At 41.5% G+C, this 25,408-nt stretch overlaps 1 protein-coding gene across 1 annotated transcript; it reads right to left on the bottom strand.

Moving 5' to 3' along the window:
- Nucleotides 1-531: 531 nt before the first annotated feature.
- KDM4A (lysine demethylase 4A) lies at nucleotides 532-25,385 on the bottom strand. Its single transcript, XM_081865485.1, has 22 exons — nucleotides 25,249-25,385; nucleotides 23,785-23,973; nucleotides 22,779-22,954; nucleotides 21,890-22,004; nucleotides 21,426-21,619; nucleotides 21,089-21,138; nucleotides 19,084-19,187; nucleotides 18,220-18,357; nucleotides 16,995-17,242; nucleotides 16,264-16,454; nucleotides 15,069-15,421; nucleotides 14,464-14,584; nucleotides 13,425-13,603; nucleotides 12,323-12,518; nucleotides 10,752-10,828; nucleotides 9,635-9,690; nucleotides 8,880-8,988; nucleotides 5,924-6,112; nucleotides 5,439-5,609; nucleotides 4,616-4,735; nucleotides 4,037-4,129; nucleotides 532-3,623 (listed from the first exon to the last, which is right to left on the bottom strand). The coding sequence occupies exons 2-22, from the start codon at nucleotides 23,920-23,922 to the stop codon at nucleotides 3,483-3,485; spliced, it is 3,159 nt and encodes a 1,052-aa protein (XP_081721611.1). The 5' UTR covers nucleotides 23,923-23,973; nucleotides 25,249-25,385; the 3' UTR covers nucleotides 532-3,482.
- Between the last annotated feature and the right edge of the window lie 23 nt (nucleotides 25,386-25,408).

Genomic DNA, 25,408 nt, shown 5'->3' with positions numbered 1-25,408 from the left:
TGAAAGCATTCTGTAGGGCAGAATTCTCCAGAGATTGTTGGACTACAAGTTAGTCACTTCTGCTGCTCTATGGAGAATTTTTTTTCAGGAGAGTTCACCTATCACTTTACAGTTGGAAATATTACCATTGTGCAAATCACATTTATCCCATCCCATGCCGCAAGAAAAGGAGGAGGACAGAGAGGAAGAAAGTGTTCCATCCTTTTACCTATATTTTTCATTCTCACTCTTACTGTTCACATTTTATCTGCCTATCATTTTCTGAATTAGGAGCTGTGGGCTTAAAACCGGATGAACTTCCAAAAGTATATTCAAGTGTGCATAAGGCATACCCCTACTTCAGTACATTTATTTTCAGAATATCTGGAATGACCCTTGAAGGTTGGGGGGGGGAGAAAAATCAGATGATCCAGGGTTATTAAGAGTAAACAGTGACCAAACTACCATGTAACTAGGAAAGATACAAAAGGAAGAACTTGGGATAAGCAATAGAGGTTCCATGATGTAATTAAATACATGAGGCTTACAATGTTAAAGTGTTTCAGATTTAATCAGTTGAGTCTAGTCCAAAATTATATTACTAGATCAGGTTGAAAACAATACATAAAGCTGCCTATCTTGTCTCCATCTCACATTGCCATTCCAAAGCCAGTAAAACTTCAAACAGGTCAGAAATTATTGGAGTCCAATTTAGAGAAGGGTAATAATGACATCATGTGTATAATAATAACACTCTGTTCAGCCTGCTCCTTGCTGTTCATGCATCTTAATCAGTTAATTTGTATTTAAAGTAGGGGAAAAGCAAATAACAAGGAGTTTAACTCCTCAAAAGCCTATTAAAATATCAGTACAAATGAGTTCCCACAGTCATTATATAAAATTAATCAATAATTGGCATTTTGGGGGACAGACACCTGCTTTGCTATTTCACTGCTCTTCTATGCTGACTAAGATTAAATGCATTTAATTGATCTAAATGAAGCAAGACACACACCCATAATAGTAGTAGAGCAGAATACTTATAGTAAGTTCTGGATAGAATCCTTAGAATTCTCACAAAGTGTGCTGGTTCAGCCACAATGTACTTTACATATTGTCTCCACACAATATAAATTTGTTTTACTTTAACCTGTTGCAATCTATCTTCAGGTTCACCCACAGTCTAGAATAGGAACAGCCATTTCCAGAGACACACACATTCAACCGCGATATCATTTTTAAAAATATTCAGAAAAGGCCCTGAGCCACAGTATAGCTACAGTTCAAGACTATTTTTATCGGGTGAATTTAAATGCCTTCTAGACTAGTTTTTCCCATAGACAATTTGAAACAAAAGCATAAGGAAAAATCCCCCTTGTATGTTGATAATATTTAAGGTAATGATTCAGTTTCAACGCTGATACAGAAAAGCCCATTATTTCAGTTGAAGCATAACAGTAAATAAGCCATATTTTAAAAAATATGCCAACATAAGGATTTCTGTATATAAACACAATCCTTCCTGAATCAAGATGCAGAAAATGCCAGCTGGGAAAGGAAGAGGCTCCTGGGAAAAAGAAAGATAGAAGACTGCTTTTCAATATCATACCTGGGGAACCAGAAGAATACTGACCAGAGGGAATCTGTTACCCAAAGCACCAAAAAGTATGCCCACCCACCCAGATAGCGGAGGGAGTGAAAAGCATTCAAGAATATTTGAAGTGTTTCTCCAAAGGCAGATTTATACATTTGGGGAGCTGCCACTCTTCAAAGGACAGTCACAGAAATCAATGAGATGCAATGACTTTTCTAATCTTCCAGTCTGCTGTGTGTATGTACATGTGTGTGCGTTCAGGGATCCCACATACACTGCTTCTGAAGTCACCCCACTCCTAGGCTCTCTCAAATAACACACAGAGCAAGTTAATACTGGCTATCAAGATTTATATCCCCCCCACCCGTTATGGGCTGCCTCAGGCCACACCAAAATTACAAATAATAAAGGGAGAGAAGAGTCAGAGAAATGCCTGAAGATTGTGTTTGCAAGCTGAAGGAGAATTTGGTCAAATTACATTATAAGAATTTGCAATATATACTGCAAAGCTGATACAGAAGCAGTGGCCTACCCCACAACATGGTCTGTTGTGTAAGAAGGCACTCCATCCCTAAAATTTCCGATACAGCACATCTTTATACAGCAAGAGAAATAGCTGAACAGAGGGTTGTGGCACCACATCCTTTGCCAGAGCAGCCAAATGAACAAGAGGGTACTTTTATCTTCCAAGGTCAGATAAGGGCATGTTCATGATGATATGGCCCTACATACACTACAATAACATATTTATAAAAGTAGCTTGCACTCTCTCTGGAACGTACGTAAAGTTGTCCCCATTGTTGTAAAGCACCAAAGCAGCCCTTTCTCTCTCCCAAAATCATACCCCTTGAACTTCCACACCTTGGATAGGACCAAATACACATGAGTTCTGTTGCTACTTTTACCATCTTAGTTTAGGGCAAAACCAGCATAAAGTTCCTAAACAGAAATACCAATAATGCTGACCTTTGCACTTATTTTATAAATACTCAACTTATACTCAAGACACCCCACAAGCTGGAGCCAATGCCAGTGAGATATGCTTACAATTATTTTCCAAGGCATCCTTGCTACATGCCTGCGCCTGACTTCTCGTCTTCCCAGGAGAACCAGGGCCCTGGAATGCCTGCAATCCTTATTGCCTTAATGAGGGGTACTTCCTAGGATTCTCTTGCCCAAGGAATGCACGTGCTAAATGGCTCCAAACAGTTTCCTATTACATAGGCACATACTATTACAATTAAACGCATGAGTAAATAAGTCTCTGAATATAAAATAGGACAAAAACTTAAATCAAAGGTTCAAGAAGTAGGGACTAAAAGGAGCTAATCAGTTTCACTCTCCCTTCTTCATCCCACTTGGCTCCGTCTGAGAGAGGTGATGCTGAAAAAACACGTGCTCATGACAAAAACAGGGTTATAAATATAAAAAGGAATTAATTGTCAAGCACCAGTGACATCGCCAGCTTTGTGCAGGCATGGTGAGCTGGGAAACACACCCTGAACCAGACAGTTAATCCAGAAAAAAGCAGGGGGTTCATCCATAGCACTGCAGCTGTCTGTTGCTCCCTGGGGTTGTATTAAGAAGATTTTCCTCTGGTAGAGAAGAGTTTGTACTTCAAAAAGAAACTCACTGCCAAAAGTGAAGCCATCAAGCTGGTGTGAGCCAAATGGTTCAGGAAGTCAGAGAATTTAGTGCTCCCAAATTCTAGACTTAGAGTCTGCCAGTAAAGTTGAATCCATCCTATTACTTGACAACCATCTTCAAGGTGCTGCAGAATCAGGTAAGTTTGTTTCATTATTATTTTTTAAAAAAACCTGGATGTAAAGACAGTCTGTTTGGCCTCTGCTGTGCTAGGATCCATCTGGAGGTGGTCACCGCAATTCTGTTGCCAGCTACTACTCCACTACTACTCCATAATGGCCCGGTACAATGCAGGCTCAATGTAATCTTCACGGTAGCGTGAATTGATGACCCTCTGTCTTTTTCTTTCTTGTTTGACCTCCTTCTCTGTGAAGATCTCTGTGAAGCGCATGTCAGATGCAACAGACTGTGGGAGAGAAATCAACCAAAATAGTTACTATGAGAATGGCATTCATGTTCTGCATTAGAGGTGGCCCAGCTGATCCCCACAAACAGGTGATCAATTGGGCTTTCAATTTCAGGACTTTTAAATGGCAGCTTCTGAAGCTTCCGTTCAGTTTGCCAGTCATTAAAATAAAATTAGGGCTAGTTACAAGGGATTTTACAATGTTTTGAGAAGATCCACGATCGCTGTTTAAAATCAAGGATTGCACCTTGCAGGGATATAGTGCCCCCCTCATCATAAATTAATAATTAAAATGCACCTATGCTCATAGCTACATGAAATGAACCATCTCAGGCACATAAAGGTCTGAGTTATAACTTTACTTCTCTGTGAAAAGAACTACATGGATCAGCCTCCCCTGCTCCTTGACTCACCAGCCTTGACTTGACCCTCTTAGGAAGTTCTTCATTAAGAGTGTACACATCATCCCTCTTTGCCATCAGCTGGGAGCCATCCTCAAATTCCACCTACATCCAGAAAAATCAGGCAACTGTCAAGTGAGCACAGTAACCCATGCCTTCCTGAGTTCAGGATAATGTCCATCTTACCATCTGTCCCCTCATGGCTTCTGCATTTGTTGAACTGATGCTGAGAAACAAACACTGAATCTGCATATATGCCCTCAAGAGACATCAGGGTGGGAATGGTGAAAGACAGGCTAACAGCAAGAGAGGGGACTGCGAAGGGACTTGGACAGATATTTAGAATCATAGCACACAACCACAATTAAAGCAGGTCAAATTTCAAATGCTCAGCTCAACCAGTACTCCTTAACTATGGCCAAGCTACAGCCTAGATGCCATCTGCCACTTGTACAACTGACAAATAAGTTTGTGAATTGAGCAGAAGTAGTAGACCTCCAAGTTAGTAAGCCATCAGGGGGAAAAAAACCCATACAAAAAGACAGGGGAGACAGAAGATAGAGGTATAATCCCTTCTCACTCAGTCATTACCTGGTACATCTGAATAACATGCGAAGCCACGAATGTAGCTCCATAAACTTGGCCGTCTGTCCATCTCACTTGAACAACTTCACCTCCAGCTGGAGGACCCATTTGGAGACAATCTTGACTCTGTCATGTGGGATAATTTTTTGAAAAAGATAAACATTATCTATTTACAAATGGGAAGAATAAATATTGCCAACTATCCAACCCACTCTGGAGAGAGTTACCAGTTGAGTGGATGAATGGGGGTTGAGGAGGCATCAGACCTTTCATTAAGTGGAATTACTGCTCTCTCTTAGTTGCTGTTAGGAATGACACTTGTGTTACACATAGAGCATTGCTGCCTTAAATAGGCAGTTGTTAACACTTCAAATCTGGTGCTACAACTACACAGCTGTTCTACAGCATGGAACCAGTCATGGCTAATTCATCTCTGTAGATACCTGTCTATGACCCTATTTTTTCTCAATAATACATGTAAAGTTTTAACAATAAAAAACAAAGAACACTTTATCCTTGGTGTTTCAGATATGTGCTCCTACCACAGCTGGTGTCATCTGATGCTAAAGGTACAAAAATGCCAAGGAGGAGGAAATGGAAAATATTTGTAATAAAGCAGTCAGGCATTTTAAGTGCTCCATTCAGAGTCTACATCCTACAGCCCAAAGAGATACGCTGAGCCCTGTTCAGGTGCTTTAGAGATTTGTCCCACTTCAATGAACACTAATACTTCAGCAATGTGAACTGAGATGCAATATGAGCATTCAGGAAGGTATTTTCTTAAACTATACACCCTCTAGTGGAATGGATCTTTCATTACATAGCATACCACAATGTCTTCTGGGTATAAGTTGTCACTGAAGGAGCCATCGTCAAAGTTGACCTCATAAAAGGTTTCCTTGGTCAGATTGACCACTTCACATTGGTAGAATCGCCCGTTCTTGTGCTTGCTGATCACTGCTTGCCCCACGGTAAGATCCTGAAGAGCAGCCTTGGCTCGCTGAAGAAAAAAGAAGAGCCATAGTCAAGATAAATAAAACTTCCAAGCGTATGGACAACTGATCAGGGAGCAAAGCACTTCCAATGCATTTTCTGTCCAGGAAGGGTAAGATAACTTGCCCAAAGCTGTCAATTAACACAGAGCCCTAAAATGATATGCTCCTCCATTGAACAAAGGAGATCACTGTTTCCCCTCCCAAGCGCTATGTTTTGCTGGTGCTACATGTCTTTGGATTCCTAACTAGTTTCATCCCTGTATGGATATGCAAATTATTTTAACAGTTAAACTAAATCTAACAGCCTCCATGACCTTACCTCTGCCTGGGATGGAATCTTGTGCCTGAAACAAGTAATGAAGACCACAAAAGGCCAATCATCCGGTTGCATCATGACTCCAGCTGCCTGAGCACAGCTGACATGGAAGGATGTAGGACAGCGGCCATGAGAGCATTGCACGCAACAGCCAGCAGTTCTCTTCCGTCTTTTCTTGCAAAAAACACATTTCTGTAAACAAACCAGTTTAGGGTCAACAGATTCAAGGAACATGACAACCAGAAAAGACAGTGAGTCATATCAGCTTGAAATCTGGCTTGGATGCTACATTTTTAAAGTTTAGGTACTGAAATAAGAACACTTTATATAAGACTGATTTAGAAATATTGAGATAGTTTTTCAAATGTTGAGGATATCTCCAAATTCCATATAAATGTTAACCATTTGCATCTTATGCTTACCTATGTATGTGAGCTTTGTAGTACATCAACTTTTGTTCAAGGGTTTGTCACAAAAATGGATGGACCATTAAACTCCTCATGAATCATTTTTATTGGCTTATCAATTAGCTGTCCCTCCCTGGCAGTCTCCTCACAATTCTTACAGGGCTTTCCCTTCCTCAAATAATTGCTGAGAAATTATCAAGAATGGTGCCTCCAATATCCCTGCTCTCATGTCATATCTGATATGCCCAAAAGTCTAATACCCAAATGACAAAGAACAAGCATCTCATTTAAAGCACAGGGCTTTGAACTAGTACATAAACAGGAGTGCCAACCTAGCTGTACTACATCAGCTGAAAAACATGAAATACCTGACAACAGAAGCAGGTTATTCACAATATAAGATAAATGGGCAACAGTTAATGGACTATGATACCCATTCTAACTGTACAGTAATATGAAAGACTGAGATGAAGGCATGGTGGGAACAAAACACAAAGGCTTTTCCAAAGCATAAATAAAAACAAGTCATGAATTATGTTCATATCACCACACTACCCTGAAAACAGCAGACTAAATTTGAGACATACTTTGAGTGAGAGGGAGCTACTGTAATATCAAGAGGGTAGCAGGAAAATCTCTTAAGGAGAAGTGTGACTAAATTATCAATGCTGTCCCCACCTTTGCCTCTGCTTATCCAGTCTCCAAAGCTTACCCAGTCTCAAACCTGACAGTATGTCATTTATCTGGCTCAAGTTTCCATGGGTTTTTATCTTGTATTTTTATCTTGTGAACTGCCCGGAGATTGTTTGATGAATAGCAATATATATATATATATATATATCTTAATAATGATAATGATGACAGACTCTTGAGCTAGGCAGGGACACTTGTATTCCATAAAAAACTACAGCTGGGTTTTACTTGCTGTGTCCTTAGCCAACTGCCAGTGAATAGCTTATTCATTCATCTTTACTATAAAAATGAGCAATGAATGCTTTTCCCTTGTCCTCTCCCTAATTAATTACTGGTCTCCTTTCACAGAAAGGAGGTATAGCAATTACTATCTCAGTGGAAAAGAACATCTTTTCCCTTCAGAATTTGTTCTCTGAATTTTCCTATGCTCTTAAAAAAAGAAGTCATCTGCATTCTTTCAAGTGAGAAGTAGATGAGAGGGTTTGGGTTCAGATGTGATAAATTCCTATTTTCAATAGGTCTGTCAGTTCTGATTTGTGTTTTATTATAGGCTTTATGTTTCATTTTTAAAATGTCAATGCACTTACTGATCTCCATCAAGAAAATACAGTACTGCACTTTCCACAAATGAACACTGCTACTCTAGAACCCTGTGAAGAATAATAGAGAACTCATGCTGTTTAGTTAGCTGCAGGTAGTCTACGCCATATTGCTTTGTAAATTTCCCCTGCTATGCTCAAGGTAATTTACAACAAAATGCAATGCAACACTGCTTGCTGATGAAAAGGGCTGTTAACCGCACACCATACATAGGATGCAGGAGAATAATGGCCCATTTCCTTGGGATAGTTTACTTTTCCCATCTTTCTCTGCAGCATAAGCAGTCTGCTCTCTCATTATAATGCAACTGGTGTGTTCAACCTGACACTGGTATGACCAATGCTGTTGGCATTTCAGTGCCCTCTAATCTCTTGTATCTAGTAGGCTTTTGGGTCTCTCAACCCCTCATAATTACACATCTAGGAAAGATGTGTCCATCTTGCAGGCAGGAGCAAGGTGAATACTATTGACTAAAAGTTGGTGGGAAGGGCTTTGGAATTAGTAGTTTCATGGGAAAAGAGCAGGGTGTAAATGCAGAAAACAAATAGTTATAGCTATTAGTTCACTTAGTGGCCTTTGGCAAGCTATAATTCCAGCTTTAAGTTGCTATCTGCAACATAAGGTAAAGGTAAAGGTACCCCTGCCCATACGGGCCAGTCGTGTCCGACTCTAGGGTTGTGCGCCCATCTCACTTAAGAGGCCAGGGGCCAGCGCTGTCCGGAGACACTTCCGGGTCACGTGGCCAGCGTGACGAAGCTGCTCTGGCGAGCCAGCACCAGCGCAGCACACGGAAACGCCGTTTATAAAGCGGTACCTATTTATCTACTTGCACTTAGGGGTGCTTTCGAACTGCTAGGTGGGCAGGAGCTGGGACCGAAAGACGGGAGCTCACCACGCCGCGGGGATTCGAACTGCCGACCATGCGATCGGCAAGCCCTAGGCGCTAAGGTTTTACCCACAGCGCCACCCGCGTCCCTAATCTGCAACATACTACAACATAATTAACTAATAGGGCTGCTGCACAGATCACTGGAACAACATATATGAAGTGCTTAGAAGTTACAGTATGCAGGTTATGTGTTCTACTTTACACCTGTACAATTGCTTCTGCTTCTAATCCCACTCCAGATTCACTTATCTTACTGGTCTGAACAACCTTATTTTACATCCTTTGTCAGAATGTTGATGGAAGAATAATCAAAAAGCATATGCTGGGATTATTGATCACTTCAAAGGAACAAAACAATCTGCCTTCTTACCAGCCGGAAGCGCTGCAGTGGTATTTTACTGACATCCACTGGACTGCGTTCTGCGATGTTCACAAACTTAGCCTCCAGAACTGCCACAGCACACATAACATGAACCCACCTGAACAACATCAGAAGATGGAGTGTTAGCACATGCTTATAAAAGATGGGCTGCAGGAGATGATGCATCTGAAACCAACAAACCTACACCTACCCCTGCCTTGTACAAAGGTTAGGTAAGCAAATGTGCTTCCTCTCAACCCACTTTGCACCAAACAGGAACTCGTAATTCCCAGATCTGTTGCTTCAAGTTAAGTGAATTATTGACACATTTTAGGAAAAAAGACCTTCCATATTCGGTTACCCAAGTAAAAGGTAAAGGTAAAGGAATCCCTGACAGTTAGGTCCAGTCGCGAACGACTCTGGGGTTGCGGTGCTCATCTCGCTTTACTGGCCGAGGGAGCCGGCATTGGTCCACAGACAGTTTTTCTGGGTCATGTGGCCAGCATGACTAAGCCGCTTCTGGTGAAACCAGAGCAGTGCACGGAAATGCCGTTTACCTTCCCGCCACAGCAGTACCTATTTATCTACTTGCACTGGTGTGCTTTCGAACTGCTAGGTTGGCAGGAGCTGGGACTGAGCAACGGGAGCTCATCCTGTTGCGGGGATTCGAACTGCCAACCTTCCAATCGGCGAGCCCTAGGCTCAGTGGTTTAGACCACAGCGCCACCTGCATCCCTTCCATATTCAGTTACCCAAGTACTCACTTGTTATCATTGGCTTTTTGAAGTGCACCTCCCCGAAGTGAGCACAAACAGCAATCCTGGCAGGTAAGGAAAAAAGCCACGTTACCAAAACAGAAGAAATGAAGCAATTCTCACTTTCATCCTTGTGACAGAACCTTCCTATCTCTCTCAAACACACAAAATGCTCAGTCCTGCAGACTGTACAAGCTTATCTCTCTTTTTATTGCATTAACCACTTTTGTCAAGCTAGCATACTAAAGCGGAAGAGAAGTCAAACCAATTCTACTAGAAACCTGCAGAAATGAAGGGCTTAACATATGCCTCATGTTGGGCAGAATGCACTCAATGGGGTTGAGTTCTAGAACAAATGAAGAGGAAGTCCTCCTACACCAATGAAAATTGAAGGTGGAGGTGAAGCAGGAACTCTGCCTTGTTCAGATGGATGCTAAGCCTATATACAGCATCCTAACCAAATTGTGAGGTAGTGGCTCTTACAGACCAGTTCCATTATCAGCTCAAGTACCTATAAGCCACATACTAAACAGGACCCAATTCTCTAAACCAGCAGACCAGATAATGGTTCTCAATGAGCACCATAAATATTAATTTCACCATGGAATCTCAATGTGCAACCTGACATACTGCTTTAGGGAAATTTCAAAAGAGCTACCTCAAAGAATCTTGCACTTTGTAACAGTTCCAGTATGAGGCATTCAATGGACGGGCTACCAATAAACACAGACACAAATACAGGGACTGACTGCTTTGTGTGGAGGTTACATTCTTGACCCCCCATGGGCAGCAGCGGAGTGCATGTAAGCACAACCTGCTCCGCTCCACTCCCTTTTCCAGCCACTTTTGGGGACAGCATGATACGTGCATGCACGGTCATGCATCAATTGCACACGCCTAAAACAGTCATTGCCTATATATTTCAGTAAGTCAACCTTCCAATTTCCTTTGAGACTATTCCATGAAGCATTTTCATAACAGAAACTAGCTCACAATATTATTTACATTTCAATAGAACATTTTCATGTATAGAATTCCAAAAGCTATCCCAGTAGCATTGAGTCAAGGCCCACACATATACACAAGAGTTTTTTAGCAAAAGGTATGACATTCAAGATTTTCTTACCTCTTCTAAAGCATTAGCTTTGCATCTAGAGCACTTCCAGTCCTCAGTTGCTTTCGCAGGGGCTACTCCATAACAACCTAACACAAATGAACATACAACTTCAACAGGAGAAGCATTTTTTCTCATATATATATATATATATATGTGTGTGTGTGTGTGTGTGTGTGTATATATATATATATATATGTGTGTGTGTGTGTGTTGTCCATTAATACATAAATATGGAGCAAAATGTAAGTTAAATCTAGATTATTTATTTCTTCAATGTTTTCTGAATTATTGATTTTATCCTTATCCTATTTGGATTTATTGGTAGGTTTGTAAACTGATTTCTCCCCCTTCCTTTTTTGTACTTTGATAGATTGATTTATGTTGTAAATTTCTTTGGGCACAGCTCACTGTGAAGAAGCAGCATATAACTAAACTGGCAAGCTTTTTCAGACGCTACTCTTCCTGCTTCAGTAACTTTATTTACTGATAGAATTAATCACTGCATAGCTGAATACGGCAGTTGCGTCCCCGAACACAACAGTATGGCATTCAGACCAGAGGGAGAAGAAATAGACAACAGCAGAACATGAGCGGACTTTAGACTAACCATTCCATCACCTATTCAAATCACAGTAATACATATCTAACAATAGAACTGAGCCTCTTACACGCTTTTCATATTTTATTTCAAAATGGGAATACCCACATTTCTTCATGATTTACCTAAGAACAGTCATGGGGTTAGGGGTAGGTGGGTTTTCAGATCCTGACTCTGGTCACCGTTAGGAATGAGGGGCTAAATTATTAAAACTGGGTAACTAACCAGATTTAGTTTTAGATAGGTAGCCGTGTTGGTCTGCCATAGTCAAAACAAAATAAAAAAATTCCTTCCAGTAGCACCTTAAAGACCAACTAAGTTAGTTCTAGGTATGAGCTTTCGTGTGTATGCACACTGTGTATCTTAAGAAGTGTGCATGCACACGAAAGCTCATACCTAGAACTAACTTAGTTGGTCTTTAAGGTGCTACTGGAAGGAATTTTTTTATTCAGATTTAGTTTTCTCACTATAAATCGCTAGAGACCGGAAGTGTTAAGAATACCCAAAACATTATGTAGACAATTTATTGTGGCAATCCTAATAGTAGCTGATATTCCTATTGATCATTTGCTGTCTTTTTTAATGAACTCTTATACAAACTTTCAAGCGGAAGAATTTCACAGTTCCACTACATGTGGTGTGCAAATGCTTTCTGTATGCTTTTTTAAAATCTGCTGCATAATTTCTTTGGCATGCTCTAGTTCTAGTATGTGCACAGATTAGATTTCCTGTTCATTTCTTAGCTAATTCACACTAATGCAAGGTATTCCATTCACTTGTTCATTTTATTCTCTGTACAAATCAAGGTAGTTCCCAAAAGGCAGCTCAATAATATTTTTATGCATCCTTCCCTCCTTTTTTTTAAAAAAAAGGAGCAGTGAGTTACCACAGGTCCATCTTTCCCTTTTTAAAACAGAGTAAAATGGAGGGACAGCATTTAATATCATAGCACAGGATAACACCCAGGATATTTAGTACTCACTGGCATGTACTCGAACTTGACACTGTTTGCAAGTGACCAGAAGACTGGTGCCATCTTCCTCCAAGTAAGGAGTGGAGAGGCTGACATCTGTGCTGCAGCCAGTGGTAGTAAAGCACATCTCAGGAATTAGGGGCTTAGTTCTCATCTTTCCATCAGCATCTGGAGCTGCCTGCGAGCTCTGGCCTCCACAATCTGCCTGTGAGAGGAGGAAAAAGAGTCATTTAATAGGACACCAATTTGGAAAGGCAGTTAAGAGTGTAGGTAATAACAAAGGCCACCTACTCATTCAGTACGCTACCTATCAGGTACAGTCCTGTCCGAACACAAGAACTACAATACTCTAGTCTTAAACAGACAAGTAACACAGCCAATGACAAGGTTAGTGACAAATCAGATGTAGATTTAGTAGAATTCCCTAGTGAGAAAGAAACACTAAATATTACTGACAAAACCCCCACACACAACGCAGTAAGCCAACTTGCTGCCAGACCAAGGTACAAATGTGAGGGCATAATTTTAAATAATTTAAACAAGTAATTTAAACAAGTAATCATGTGCCAAGATCGAGGACAGGCTAAATTAGACCCCAGTTATCTTGTACTGTAATCCCATTATAGTACCCATTCTGTTTTATTATCTTGCTCCATATTCCATGCTTCCTGGGTCACATCAAACTGCTACAGAGGTTTCTAATAGATTTGGCTCAGAGAAGCTAAATGGAAGGTGTTGATAAGGGTAGGCTCTAGCAGCTGTTGGAAACAATCCAACACGATTTAAAGAGACCCATACCCCACAGTATTTTCACAAGTAACTCTCTATGGAATCATCATCAAACCTCTTATTGGCATCACATACAAATATCCATAGCAAATCAGTACAGAATTCCCGCCTTTCCAGTGACACAAAACATTTGTCAAATGAAAGAGGCAAAGCAGTCTAACATTAGATCTCTAGGTTTCCAGAGAGGGGAACATGTTTTCTCTGCTGCTGCTGTTAGTTCCTGGTGTTCAATGTCCCACAACCTAGTTTTTATTATATCCTTGGCTATTTTCTCTCAGCGCTGGTGCACTACAAAGACCTCTAAAAGATTTGGTCTGCTTACCTGGTAGGTTTGGAACAGCATGCAGACTGCACAATAGGGGGCTTGCTGAGCCATGGCTGAGTTGTACTCCTTTTCTGCCTCAAAGTTTGGAGGGCGATTCTGCCATAGCTGGCTGAGTGGCTTTGCCCATGTTTCTATCTCCTCAGTTTCTTCATCTGGTGCCAGCTGCTCTGACATCTCTGCAATAAGATACATAGGGGTCTTTCAAAGCTTACAAACCTGAGCTGCAAAGGGAGTCAAGGGACTTATAGATTGTTGGAAAATTCCTTAACGGTTTGAACCATTTCACAAGTACTACCAAACGACACTGTTCTCACTGTCCCCAAAAGTGTACAACTGCCCAGTCCTGCTGAAAGTTTGCTTCACCAGCAGCAATCACAAGCAGGTTTCTCACACATGTGGTGCAATAGTGGAAGCTCTAGCATGATGATCCTCAAGCCTATTTAATTTATGGGATCAATAACTTGGAAGTAACACAGTACGCACTAAATGTTAAATAGATACAAAAAGTGTCTTGAATTTTAGGAACCAAAACAGATCAAAGCCCTGTACCTGCCCCTAACCTGCTGGCTGAAAATTCAATGCCAGAGTAATTCTAGTTCAGTTAGCCATGCACTGCATCTTCTCAGGAACTATTAATCAAAATATTCCAGAAATGAGTAAGAGAACATATTTCAAGGAATAACGTGGGGGGCGGATTTAATTTTGAATCCACATTTTCTCCGTTCAAATTTTACCTCATTAGTCTACATATACACACATTTGCAGTTGGAGACCAAATCTGCTTGCTCCATCCATGCCAGTAGGCATTCCCCTTTGTCTTTGTCCCTGCCTTCCAATTCATTCATTCAAATGTGTTCATTTTGCACAAATGTGGCATGCATGTAGGAAACAAGTGAGCAATACGCACACCTTTAAAAAAATCAAAAAATCTGTGTCTGCCCAGGAATTGCACAAGGGCACACATCTGGGAATCCCCAATCCTCACTAGCATCCACAACAGACCTCTATTGCGGGAAGCAAACAACACTGAACTTACCATCATCACTGAGGCCATCTTTAACCAGAAGTGGGTGATGACGTGGTAGTTTGCTCAGGGGCTGGCGACGCCCTTTTGATTTTTTACGGTCTTTTACTGATCTGATGTACTCCTTCGCCATCTGGAAAAGACAGAGGTAGGTCAGTGGGCATCTCTTCACAGACAACACATGCAGCACAACATAAACAGATTGCGGGGGGGGGGAGGGGGAGAGAATTTTCAGAACTGAAGTCAGGAAGAAGAGAGAGAAAAGTTTTGTGGCTTATGTTCCATGACATACAAGACTTTCACTCGGAGAAAGTACTCATGTCTTAAAAACCAGAGGTGCAAATATATAGCTTTTGGACATCTAGAGTTACTTGGTGCCCAAAGCAGAAAACACAGTCCTAGCACAAATGCACACCTATTTAATATCTAGCTTATGCTTGTATTGGAAAACACTACAAGGATCAAGCTGACAGCACATTACATAAAAGAAGACCAGTCTTAAGGTCAAGCCTGATCTATTACACAATTCATACAATTTAGATATTTAGTCTGCTTGCAGCATATGCTACAGCAAGACTGCTCTTGTAATGCAATCCCAATACTAATCTTCCAATTACTTTTGCAAGTTCCTGTTCATTCACACGGGTAGTAGCACTGGCTTTTTTCCCAGAAGGCTGCTCACTGTCCATGCCACCAACTTCTTCTTTAGCATAACTGTGCACTGTGAGAACTTCAGCTTGCTCAAGGGCCTGCCTGGGGAAGTCAGGAGATTCAGAATCTGAAGAACTTGAACACATTGAAGAGCCAGACTGAGAGCTGGAGGCTGAACTCTGCTTCATGGCTGACTGGGTCAAGGCTGAAGTCACAGAATGAGAGATGGAAAGATCCAAAACAGCTGCATCTGGCTCTTCCTCTTCTAGTTTGACATTTTTCAGTTCTTCAAATTTTACTTCCGAGGAATCTGCATATTCTGGACCAAAACAATGTTTAAAGCACTCATTAGTAGCTGCCAAATGAGACAAATTCCAAGTGAGGCTTCCAGAGGTGATCCATCAGGTAGCTAAGTCTGGCTATGCCAGCAACCTTTTTATTCCATGACTTCAAACACCAAGAAAACATTCTAGCTCAGTGTCATCACCACCCCACCATTTCTCAGCATGCATGCTTGCACATTTCATAAGCATTTTTTTTCCAAAAAAAATTATTGTCCATTTTGAATTCTCTACCTGCATAATGTTAAAACTCAACATTAAGGGAAGAGGGAGGGGACACATATTATCCCTACTTGCATGTCCCAGCGCACATTCCCAATCTATTTCAAATCTTTTAAAACACTACATATTAGCTACCTTCTAAGGATTTTAACGATAGGCAATTTATTGTTACCACAATGAACCCTTTGGTAATTCTGTATCAGTTCCTTTACAACTTTCAGATGAACACCACTTGATATGGGGGCTAACCGCTATTCACTTTATTAATTTGTTCTAAAAGCTTTTAATGACACGGTAGTATTGGACTTCTTTTGTCAAATGACTCTGGATAACTTAAGGTGAACATTACTGCAAAGAACCCATCTACTTTCTCTGTGATTGCCCCAGCTTCTTTGAGCATGTATTTTGTAGTTAGATTTAAAGGTCGTGCTAATTTACTGCCTAGATTTCTGCATGTAATACAGAAACAGTAGCCCTTTTCAATCTAATGTGTGTTGCACCTGGTACATGGCACCAGAGTGACAGTATGAATAAAACCGCAGCAACATGGTACACGCTGATGGAGCAGTGCAATGGAGCAAGACCTTGAAGCAGTTACCTGGGGGTGCAAGCCCTTGGTCCCCTTGTTGCACAGGCTCTCTAGCAGGTCCAACAGGTGGTTCTGCCACTTCCATGTCAAACTGCACTGAACCCAGCTCTTCTTTGGGAAAGGCCTCACTTTGGCTCACCTCATGAGGAACCTCTAAGCAGACACGGTGCCGTTTGGTTCCAATGCGATGCTTGGGCATGCTGCAAAAACAAGTCTTACAAGTTAAGCACAACTGAAGCCAGCACAGCAAGTTGCTATCTCTCAGGACTAGTTGACTAATGGACTTATAATGGACTGCAAAAATAAATAAATGCATGTATCATGATGGAGACAACAACGGAGAAGGGTGATAGAAACCATACCACACTCTGCCGCAGAGTAAATGGACATTCATTGACATCAATGCTTGGAATAAATTTTACAGCATTTCCTCCTCAGCTTTAAAAGATCCCTGTTTTACATAAAGGTCCTGAGAGACTTGACTATTATGTAGCCATGGAGTAGCCATCTTCAATGTAATGTATCCATCACGGATACAGACTTAAGGTGAAAAGGCAGGGTAATCTAGTCAGATGTTTGCAATATATTAAATCAGTTCAGCTTTTTCTGTAAAATGCTCCCTCACAAACCTACATTGAAAATATATTTAAAGAAATTTGTTCATAGGAAAGGAAGGTAATATCCAGCTCCTGAATTGGCCACTTCACAATTTCTGTGTACGGTATAAAAGACAAACATACCTCTTCTTCTCCGCATCTTCCTCTGCTTTGCATCCTTCTTCAGGTTCACTTTCCTCAGGACATTGCTTCTCCTTCTTAACTTTCTGGAGGAGCTCTCCTTTAAGGAACTCAGCTGCCTCTGGAGTTGGAAGTGTGTGGTCAATGACAGTTGCATCTTTCCCTGCTTTCCAAAGCTTGTAGCGTTCTGGCTGGTATTTTCTCACGAAGACATCCATGGAGATTTTGACCATGTCCTTTCGGCATGAACACTGCATGGAATAACAAACCACGTGAAGCCACTTCTATTTCTATTTCCGTCCAATGTTACTTTACTCTGCTACCATGTTTTCCCTCCAATGATTTCACATACCATTCCCAGTCAGAACTAATAAGCAGGTACTAGACTTGAGATTGAAAATAATCATGTGCAAAAAGGGAGTGGATAACAGAGGTAGGGGGCTCTACTGAGTAAATGGAAATGTATTTGGGGAGTGCTGGGTAATAAGTGTGTACATCCAATTCCTGTCTAATATTCTTAATATCAAAAGTTCAAGACCAGTTGTGAGCTGTATTCTGACATCAACACATTCGTTAGTTGGTGTAACAAATGATTAATGCTGAAATAAAAAAGGACCCAGTGAATGGCCTAGAACTATTTGTAGCTGCCACACTGCTAAGAAAGTGCAGCTCTGATCAGACCCTTGGGCTGGGAGAGCACTGGGAGGTTCAATAAAATCTCTCTCTCTCACAAAAAACCAAACAAACCCATATATAAAGAGTACTGGGAAACTCAACAAGTCTCATTACCACATTCTTATTTCACAAGCCTTGTGCTTTATACAGTAGATGAAGCAAGATTTGCCTCTATTTGGGGGACTACGCAGGAGCAGCCAGAGCAGTGGTGCCATATAGCTGCCCTAACGCTGCTTGTGGCTATTTACTTGGCCATTGTGGGGAAAGATGGAAGCAAGATCAGAGCCCTCCCTATACCAACAATCACTGCTGCTTACCAGAATGGGGTAGAGGTGTAAAGGACTCCAAAGTTCTCTAATCAAGTCCTCCCACTGCACATTTTTAAGCATAATCAATCTTAGAAAGACTAAACTGGCTGATTCGACTTTGCAGCCCAGAATCACCAACCAAAGTATTTGTTATAAAAATACAGTAGTTCCAAGATCCCCATTCAAAAAATCAAGCTGTTAAGTAGGGATTTTTTTTTTCAAGCAGCAAGCAAATTGACACCTACTAGTACAGACTGCTTTCCATACTCAATCCACCGAAGTGTAGCAAAATTAGTAGATTCAGCACAGTTGAAGCCATGATTAAAGCCAGCATGGTATCCATAAGGAAAGGTTATCATGAATTCACCTGCTTCTTGGGTCACCTGTAAGACAGGAAGGCCACTCAAGATTATCTGCATTTCACATTATCTCTTACTTGTAAGTTCTAATACTATGAATCCAAAATCATAGGGCTCAATTACCCTTTTGCTCAAATAATTAAATTGTCAAAGGCTGATTTACTTGCACTATTCACAAATTTCTAGGAGACTGAGAACTTCTGCAAATTGAACTATATATGGCATATTTCAATATGGACAGAAGAAGAAATGAGGTGCAACATACATTTTAGTTAAAATTTTATTTGGCCACATGTAAATTTGTAAACAAATATTTAGACAAATTATGTATCAGCTGAGACTGAGTGACTAAAACTATCTTTCAATGCTATAGTAGTGCCTTTTCCATTTCAATTAGAACTGTGAAACTGGCATTAGAAAAGAGACATGTGGCCAACCCCTATGTTAAGGCATGTTATGCTAAGTAGGCACAAATCAAACAAATAATAATTTGCTACATCCCTCTGCACAGCACCAAACCCTGCACCTTATAATTCACTTGCAGAAGAAAACTATCTTGTCCAGTAAGTTTAAGACCAGACCTTTCTATAAATAGGAAGGCCAAAGTTTAAGGGATCTCATAAGAGATTTTGTATTTTCTAGTGTTTTCATCAACATCTCAAAAATCCAATTCCCGTCATCTTACAAGGATCCCTGATGCTTCCTTAGATGTACTCTAAAACTGCAGTAATGCCAATGCTCCTTTCTCACCTTGTCAAATGGAATGCCATATTTCTTCAATATTGATGGAGATATTAGGGTCATCTTGTGACGAAGGAAAGCTTCACAGCTCTGGGCACTTCCAGGAAAGAACCCTGTTTAAGTAAAGATGTTATACATGTTCCTGGATGAAAAGGGCTGCTCACATAAATACCCTTTGGCTACATTATTTAATACTTTATTCTTGACTCTTGCTACTCAAGCAGGAGAGAGACAAGACTGCAAAAAAATCAGACCATTATCATGCTCTCTCAAAGGTGACTGTACCCACTTGTTTCCAATGGAAAGGTGGACAGACTTTCCTTATCTCATCTCATAGCACAATACAAATTATGTCACAGACTCAGAATAAGGATCAAAATAATGAAAATGGAGAAGGGGGACACCTCACAATAAAACCCCCAAGAACTAAGGTGGAGATTAATATCCGTTTTTTAGACTCTTAATAGAAGCTGCATCTTGTTTGTGGGTTCCAAAGAAAGTGAAGCTAACTAGAGGATTTCCTTTAATCAAGCTGAGTAAAAAACATTTTGAAAGCCTAAACAGATTACAATTAAGACAATCAGCCTAACTTCACCCCCCCCCCCAAGTAGGAGTTTAGGAATAAAATTAAACACTTCATTCCCAGATTCTATGATTGGTTACCACCACAAAGAAATTTCCCTTCCCACACACTCATTCAGAGACCAAGTGTCTCAGCAGAGACATTTCCCAGCCCTGCTCAGTCTTTAACCAGAGATGCCAAGAACTGAACCTGGAACTCCATTACGAAGGATGTGTGCACTACACACTGGGGTACAGTCCTTCCCCACATCCAAGGTCTCTTCTCAAAATGGTTTTCCAATTTCTCCAATGTCAGGCATTGCCCAAGGAAGCCAAAACTAGCCCCCAGCAGTACAACCATCACTGTTGTATTATATATTGTACAGTGGTGCCCCGCAAGACGAATGCCTCGCAAGACGGAAAACCCGCTAGACGAAAGGATTTTCCGTTTTGGAGGCGCTTCGCAAAATGAATTTCCCTATGGGCTTCCTTCGCAAGATGAAAGCCCATAGGGAAATCTCCGGGACAGCGGGGAAGCGCAGCGCGTCTTCCCCACTGTCCTCGGACCTCCTCCGAAGGCTGGCGGTGGGGCGGAGAGACCTCCTCCCGCCGCCAGCCTTCGGATGGCTGTCCTGAAGACTTGTGGTGGGAGGAGGGTTTTCCTTCCCACCGCCAACTTTCAGAATGCTGTTCTGAATGTTGGTGTGGGGAGGAAAAACCCTCCTCCCACCGCAAGCCCCGGGAACAGAGGAGAAGCGCTGCGCGCCTTCCCCTCTGTTCCCGTACCTGTCCTGAAGGCTTGCGGTGGGGAGAAAAGCCCTTCTCCGCACCGCCAGCCTGGCAAGCGGTCTCCATAGGAACGCATTAATTGATTTTCAATGCATTCCTATGGGAAACCGTGCTTCGCAAGACGAAAAACTCGCAAGAAGAAAAAACTTGCGGAACGAATTAATTTCGTCTTGCGAGGCACCACTGTATATTTATACATTGTGACATGATTATTACAGTGATCTACTGGATTGTGCTGATGAATAATGCTTCCTCTTTCAGCTGCAAGGACATAGCAATTGAAGAACTAACTTTTCTTTGAAGATACAAGAAAAGATGAATGCTTGTCCATATCTTCACCTATGTAGTCCTTAAAAAAGAAAAGGGAGCTGTGCAAGGGTAATAGTCTTCCAACATTGCTCATTTCAACATTCAGAAACTGACTGTGATTTAATAAATTTCATCACTCCACTAACCTGTCAGTTGAACTGTATGGGAACTAGGGTAAGTTGCTGCACTAGAAAAGGTTTTTCCCTCACGTGCAAAAAGTTCTTCCTCCCTGCTGTTAGGTTTATAATGCTGGATTAGGGTTATTGCCATGGTAGCGTTAAAGCGAAAGTAGATCCTATGGCTCTTCAGAAACAATCAACTGCATACATCCACTGAGACAGAAAGAGATGGTTACCTTTAGCAAGGCGTTCCAGCCGCTTCCCATGCTCTGGAGGAATGGAGTACCTGTAGTCACAAACACATTAAGTAAACAAAAAGCATAGGGGAGCTTGGGGTTTAAGAGCTTTAGATATCATAATAGTAGTAGTAGTAGTAGTAATAATAATAATAGGAAATAATAGAGAAATAATTTCAGTTGCTAAGCTACCAACATTTATAGGTCAATTTTGTTCTTTTCCAAACTAAGGAAGTCAGAAAGTTTGCTTGCCCATGAGACTCTTACTAGAAATACAGAATGGTAAATCTAAGTAAAGGTTATATACAAAATGCTTTTCCATAACAGGTTCTCTCACCATGACTTGGGCTCCCCAAAATGCAAGTAGTTGATGCTGTAGAGGTCCATGTCCTCTGTGTGCCAGGCAAATGATGTTTTCCACATTCCAAAGTAGAGATATGGTGTATTCACCCCCTCAATAGTAATGCCACTTTCATTCTCTACTACATCAAGAATTGTATTCAGATGGCCAATATTCCAGTCATCTACATGCTGAAGAAATTAAATGAAGCCAAACAGAAACAAGCAATTAACATCTTATCAGCTGTAATAACTAATATTATTTGTCCTAAATTACTGCTAACCTCTGCTCCTTGCCCTATTGGTAATTTCAGCAACAGGGACAAGTAAGTCTGCACTTGCTTCAGTGACACCCTACAATGGTTAGAGCTCAGCATCAAGGTTAAGAGTTTGTAATCCCTACTGAAAGCAAGGTAAACCATACACAAGTTAGAGACACCTATTCATAGGTTTGCTTCTTACCTTGTCATAGAGTGTGCCATTAACATCTGCACCATATATTGGAGCATTGAATGTGAGGTTCTTCCAATATTTGCGTTCAAGGTCTTCAAAATCAGTATATCGAGGGGTGCAGTATCTAAAATAGAAGGCAATTGCTTTTCACTTTCTTTTTATAGGCATATCTCATAGAAATGTCAGAAAAAGTAGCAGTCTTTTTTTAAAAAAAAACCAAACAGATTAGTCTTAATAAAAATGTATTATAGAAAACAGATTAGATAAGCACTATGGATAGAGGGAATATGTATAAGTATAAACATGCAGAACTATGAAGCCAAATGTTCCATTCTTGTTCTTTTCTACTTTTAGTAATAACGTTTATACGCTAAGCAATCAGGCTCAAGTTCTTTGCCAAAAAACTGATTTGCATAATTTGAGAAGAAAAAGACCATTAAGAAATACAGTACATGACTGGATAATTTTATCTCAATTATTCTGGTGATAATCTTTGACAAAGAACACCAGTGTCCCTGGGTGGTCAGCAGGGATAAACACAATTCCTATGAGCCACAGAACAGGACGAAACATCAGTTTCTTATGGGTGCAAGAATTGTAATGTGCAGCAGGGGATCCTTGGGGCTGACTCATGCCTTTGAGTATGAAGATCTGTTCTTTTTGTTAAAACTAAAGGACAGGTCATACATGGGCATTGCTTGGCAGTCATTTAAAAAAAGAAACTAGAGCAGGTAGTTGATGTAGTGCCCTCCATGTGTTTTGGACTACAACTCCCACCCAGCATAATTAAAATGGCCAGGAATTGGAGGTGTAATCCAACATCATCTGGAAGGTGCCATGTTGCCTATCACTGTGATAGACAAAATTACAGAATAGAAATGTATTTAAACTTTCATACTTATCACTATTTGCTATCCTCCTGAACTCCCGAACTGTCATAGCTTTCTTCTGGATGTTATATTGTGTGAAGAGGCCTGACTGGCCTGTGACCACTTGCTGAATAGGAGCTGGGATGTTCACATCATCAATATCATCATACCATTTGCGTGGTTTCCATTCCTTTGGAGGAACAACCTAGAAAGTTCAAAAGACAAGTGATACAATGGTTCAAAATAGCAAGTAAATAAAACCTGTAGAAGTAACCCAGTAAGGCACATGCTTTCATAAGATATTATTCCACGGGTATGACTGCATATTCCTGCATTGCAGTGGGTTGGAGTAGATAATCCTCAGGATCCCTTCCAACTCTACAATTCTATAATATAGTTTTCATTGGCATAATGCTTTGATATAATTAGCTGGGACTAAGCCTCATTGAATTAAATAGCTCATACTTCTGAGTAGACATGGTTAGAATTATACAGTCATTCAACTGTCTCAACTTTTAATTATGGGGGGGGGATTACCCTTCATCTCAAATATTGTGAAGCAAATAGTATTAGATAACGTGCAAAATTTCTATGTCTGACTATGAAAATCTAGACAACTCAATTTTTATCAGTGAGGAATATTAAGACCTATTTGTAATGAAAATAAGAACTATTTCCTTAGCATCAACAGCATGCAGCTGTGTATCAAAACTTTCTAAAGACACGTCTTCACTGCAAAATACATTTCTCATTAGCACTATGCTGTGGTTCTCAACGGGGTACAGTAAGGCAACTTAGGCACATTTGCTCATTCAGCTTTATGTGAAAAAAATAAAACATGCAGAAAGGGAGTGGCGTTCCGGGAAAATTTGGCAATCCTACCTGTCACTAAACATAATGGGTTTGGACTAAACATGATTTTGGCTTTAGGTGTGATCTCTGGAATGTAACCCCCATGTAAGTAAGTTAACTATACACTATATTTTTCTGAATCATACTAGAGAACATTTTGAACACTTTTGTGGTCTGTTTTACCTTTGCCAGTCCAGCTCTATGAGCTCCTTGCGACTCTATATACGCAATGTAACGGCTGAAGTTTTTGAACTCTTCCATAGTTGGGTGGAATGTCATTATTCTCGCACTTGGATTCGGGTTCTCAAATTCAGATGCCATGGTTCTTGTTCACAATTGTCCTTGTCACATGTGAACCAGGAAAAAAGTGCACTAATACAAACAACCATTCAAATAACACAAATAAATAATCAAATCAGGCCTATCCAGGATAGTTTTAAGCATAATATATAAAGAATGCTAAACACCAATGAAGGCATTTCCCCTCCCATTTCCCAAAGATCACTAACTTAAACCCAACTATCTTGGGAGTGGAATGAGAGAGGGGGGAAAAATCCTCCTAACTTTCACCATGTTTTTCTCAACAGCTTGTGCCTCCTAAACATCCGTCACACTGTAAAAATCCCCCGTCAGAAAACAAGTACCAGGGTGTACTGCCAACACTGCTGTTTGCGAAAGACCCCACCATTCTCACACTTGGGATACTGGAAGGTGTTCTAATGGTTGGCTACAGAGGATACGGTATGACGCTGCTTTTGCTTTTGTTTTATTGAGGGCATTTCCTGACATGGGAGCTTGAGTTACATTTCTCACCAAAGAGTTACTTTCTCCTCCAACAAAGACATTTATCAATCCTGAAAGGCCATGAAGCCTAGGGGAAAGAGGCAGCAGTATGGTTATGAATCTCATCGTTGATGGGGCCCACAAGCCGGAAAGGGTTATTGCGCTCGTGTTCTTCTTCGGGGTACCTGGTTCTTCTCCGTGGGAAATAAATGCTGGACTAGACAGGCCTTTGGTCTGACCCAGTGTTACGGCCAGCAAGGCTCTTCTTAGGAGAAGGATGTCTCCTTGACAGGGGCACGTGCGGCACTGTTTGATGGGCCGGGTCTGTTTGGTTTTGTACACACGGGAGGGAGGGAGGCCTGCCTCTCCACGAGAAGAAAGGAAGCTGCGCCCGTCGCTGCGAGACGTGAGGGGCTTAACAGCACTCATCTTTGTAGGGGCGCCCAGGGCTGCCTCGGGCTGCGCCTGCGGTTACAAAACCCGGCCTAGGGGAGGGGAGGAAAATCGGGTCACTCGCTTGTGCGCGGAGGCGGCGAGACCGGCCGTCCCTCGCCCCTTCCACTCATGAAGCCAGGGCCTGGCACCACACGGCGCGGCTCTGAGCCCCGAGAGAGATCGATCCAGCGGAGAGGGGAGCCCACCCTCCATCCACTCCCACCCGAAAGGACGGTCTTCCGCTGCTCTCGGCGGTTCCCGTTCCTTAAACGCGACTTCAGGCCAACCGAGAGGGGCCCCACCCGGACCCGCCTCGCTTCCCACTCCCCCGTTCTCGCTACCCTCGCGGCTCAGTCAGTCAGTCAGTCTGCCGCCCACCCCCGGCACTGCCACGGCTCCCCCAAGAAAGCCCCCTTAATTCGTACTCACCTACGTGCATACAAGCACCACCTCCGTCTTTGCCAAGGCCCAAGGCTCGAGTATTACCCTGGGGCCGAAACCGTCCTATGCTCCGCCCCCTCCCGGTTGCGTCGGGGGCGCTTCCCAGTCACAGTCCAATCCCCACGACCGCCTGGATCGGCGTTACCGT

This window comes from Podarcis erhardii (genome assembly GCF_964252035.2).
Source record: "Podarcis erhardii genome assembly, chromosome: 6".
Lineage (NCBI taxonomy): Eukaryota > Metazoa > Chordata > Lepidosauria > Squamata > Lacertidae > Podarcis > Podarcis erhardii.
The sequence above is the reverse complement of the archived record's forward strand: the minus strand, read 5'-3'. Positions and strand labels throughout refer to the sequence as shown.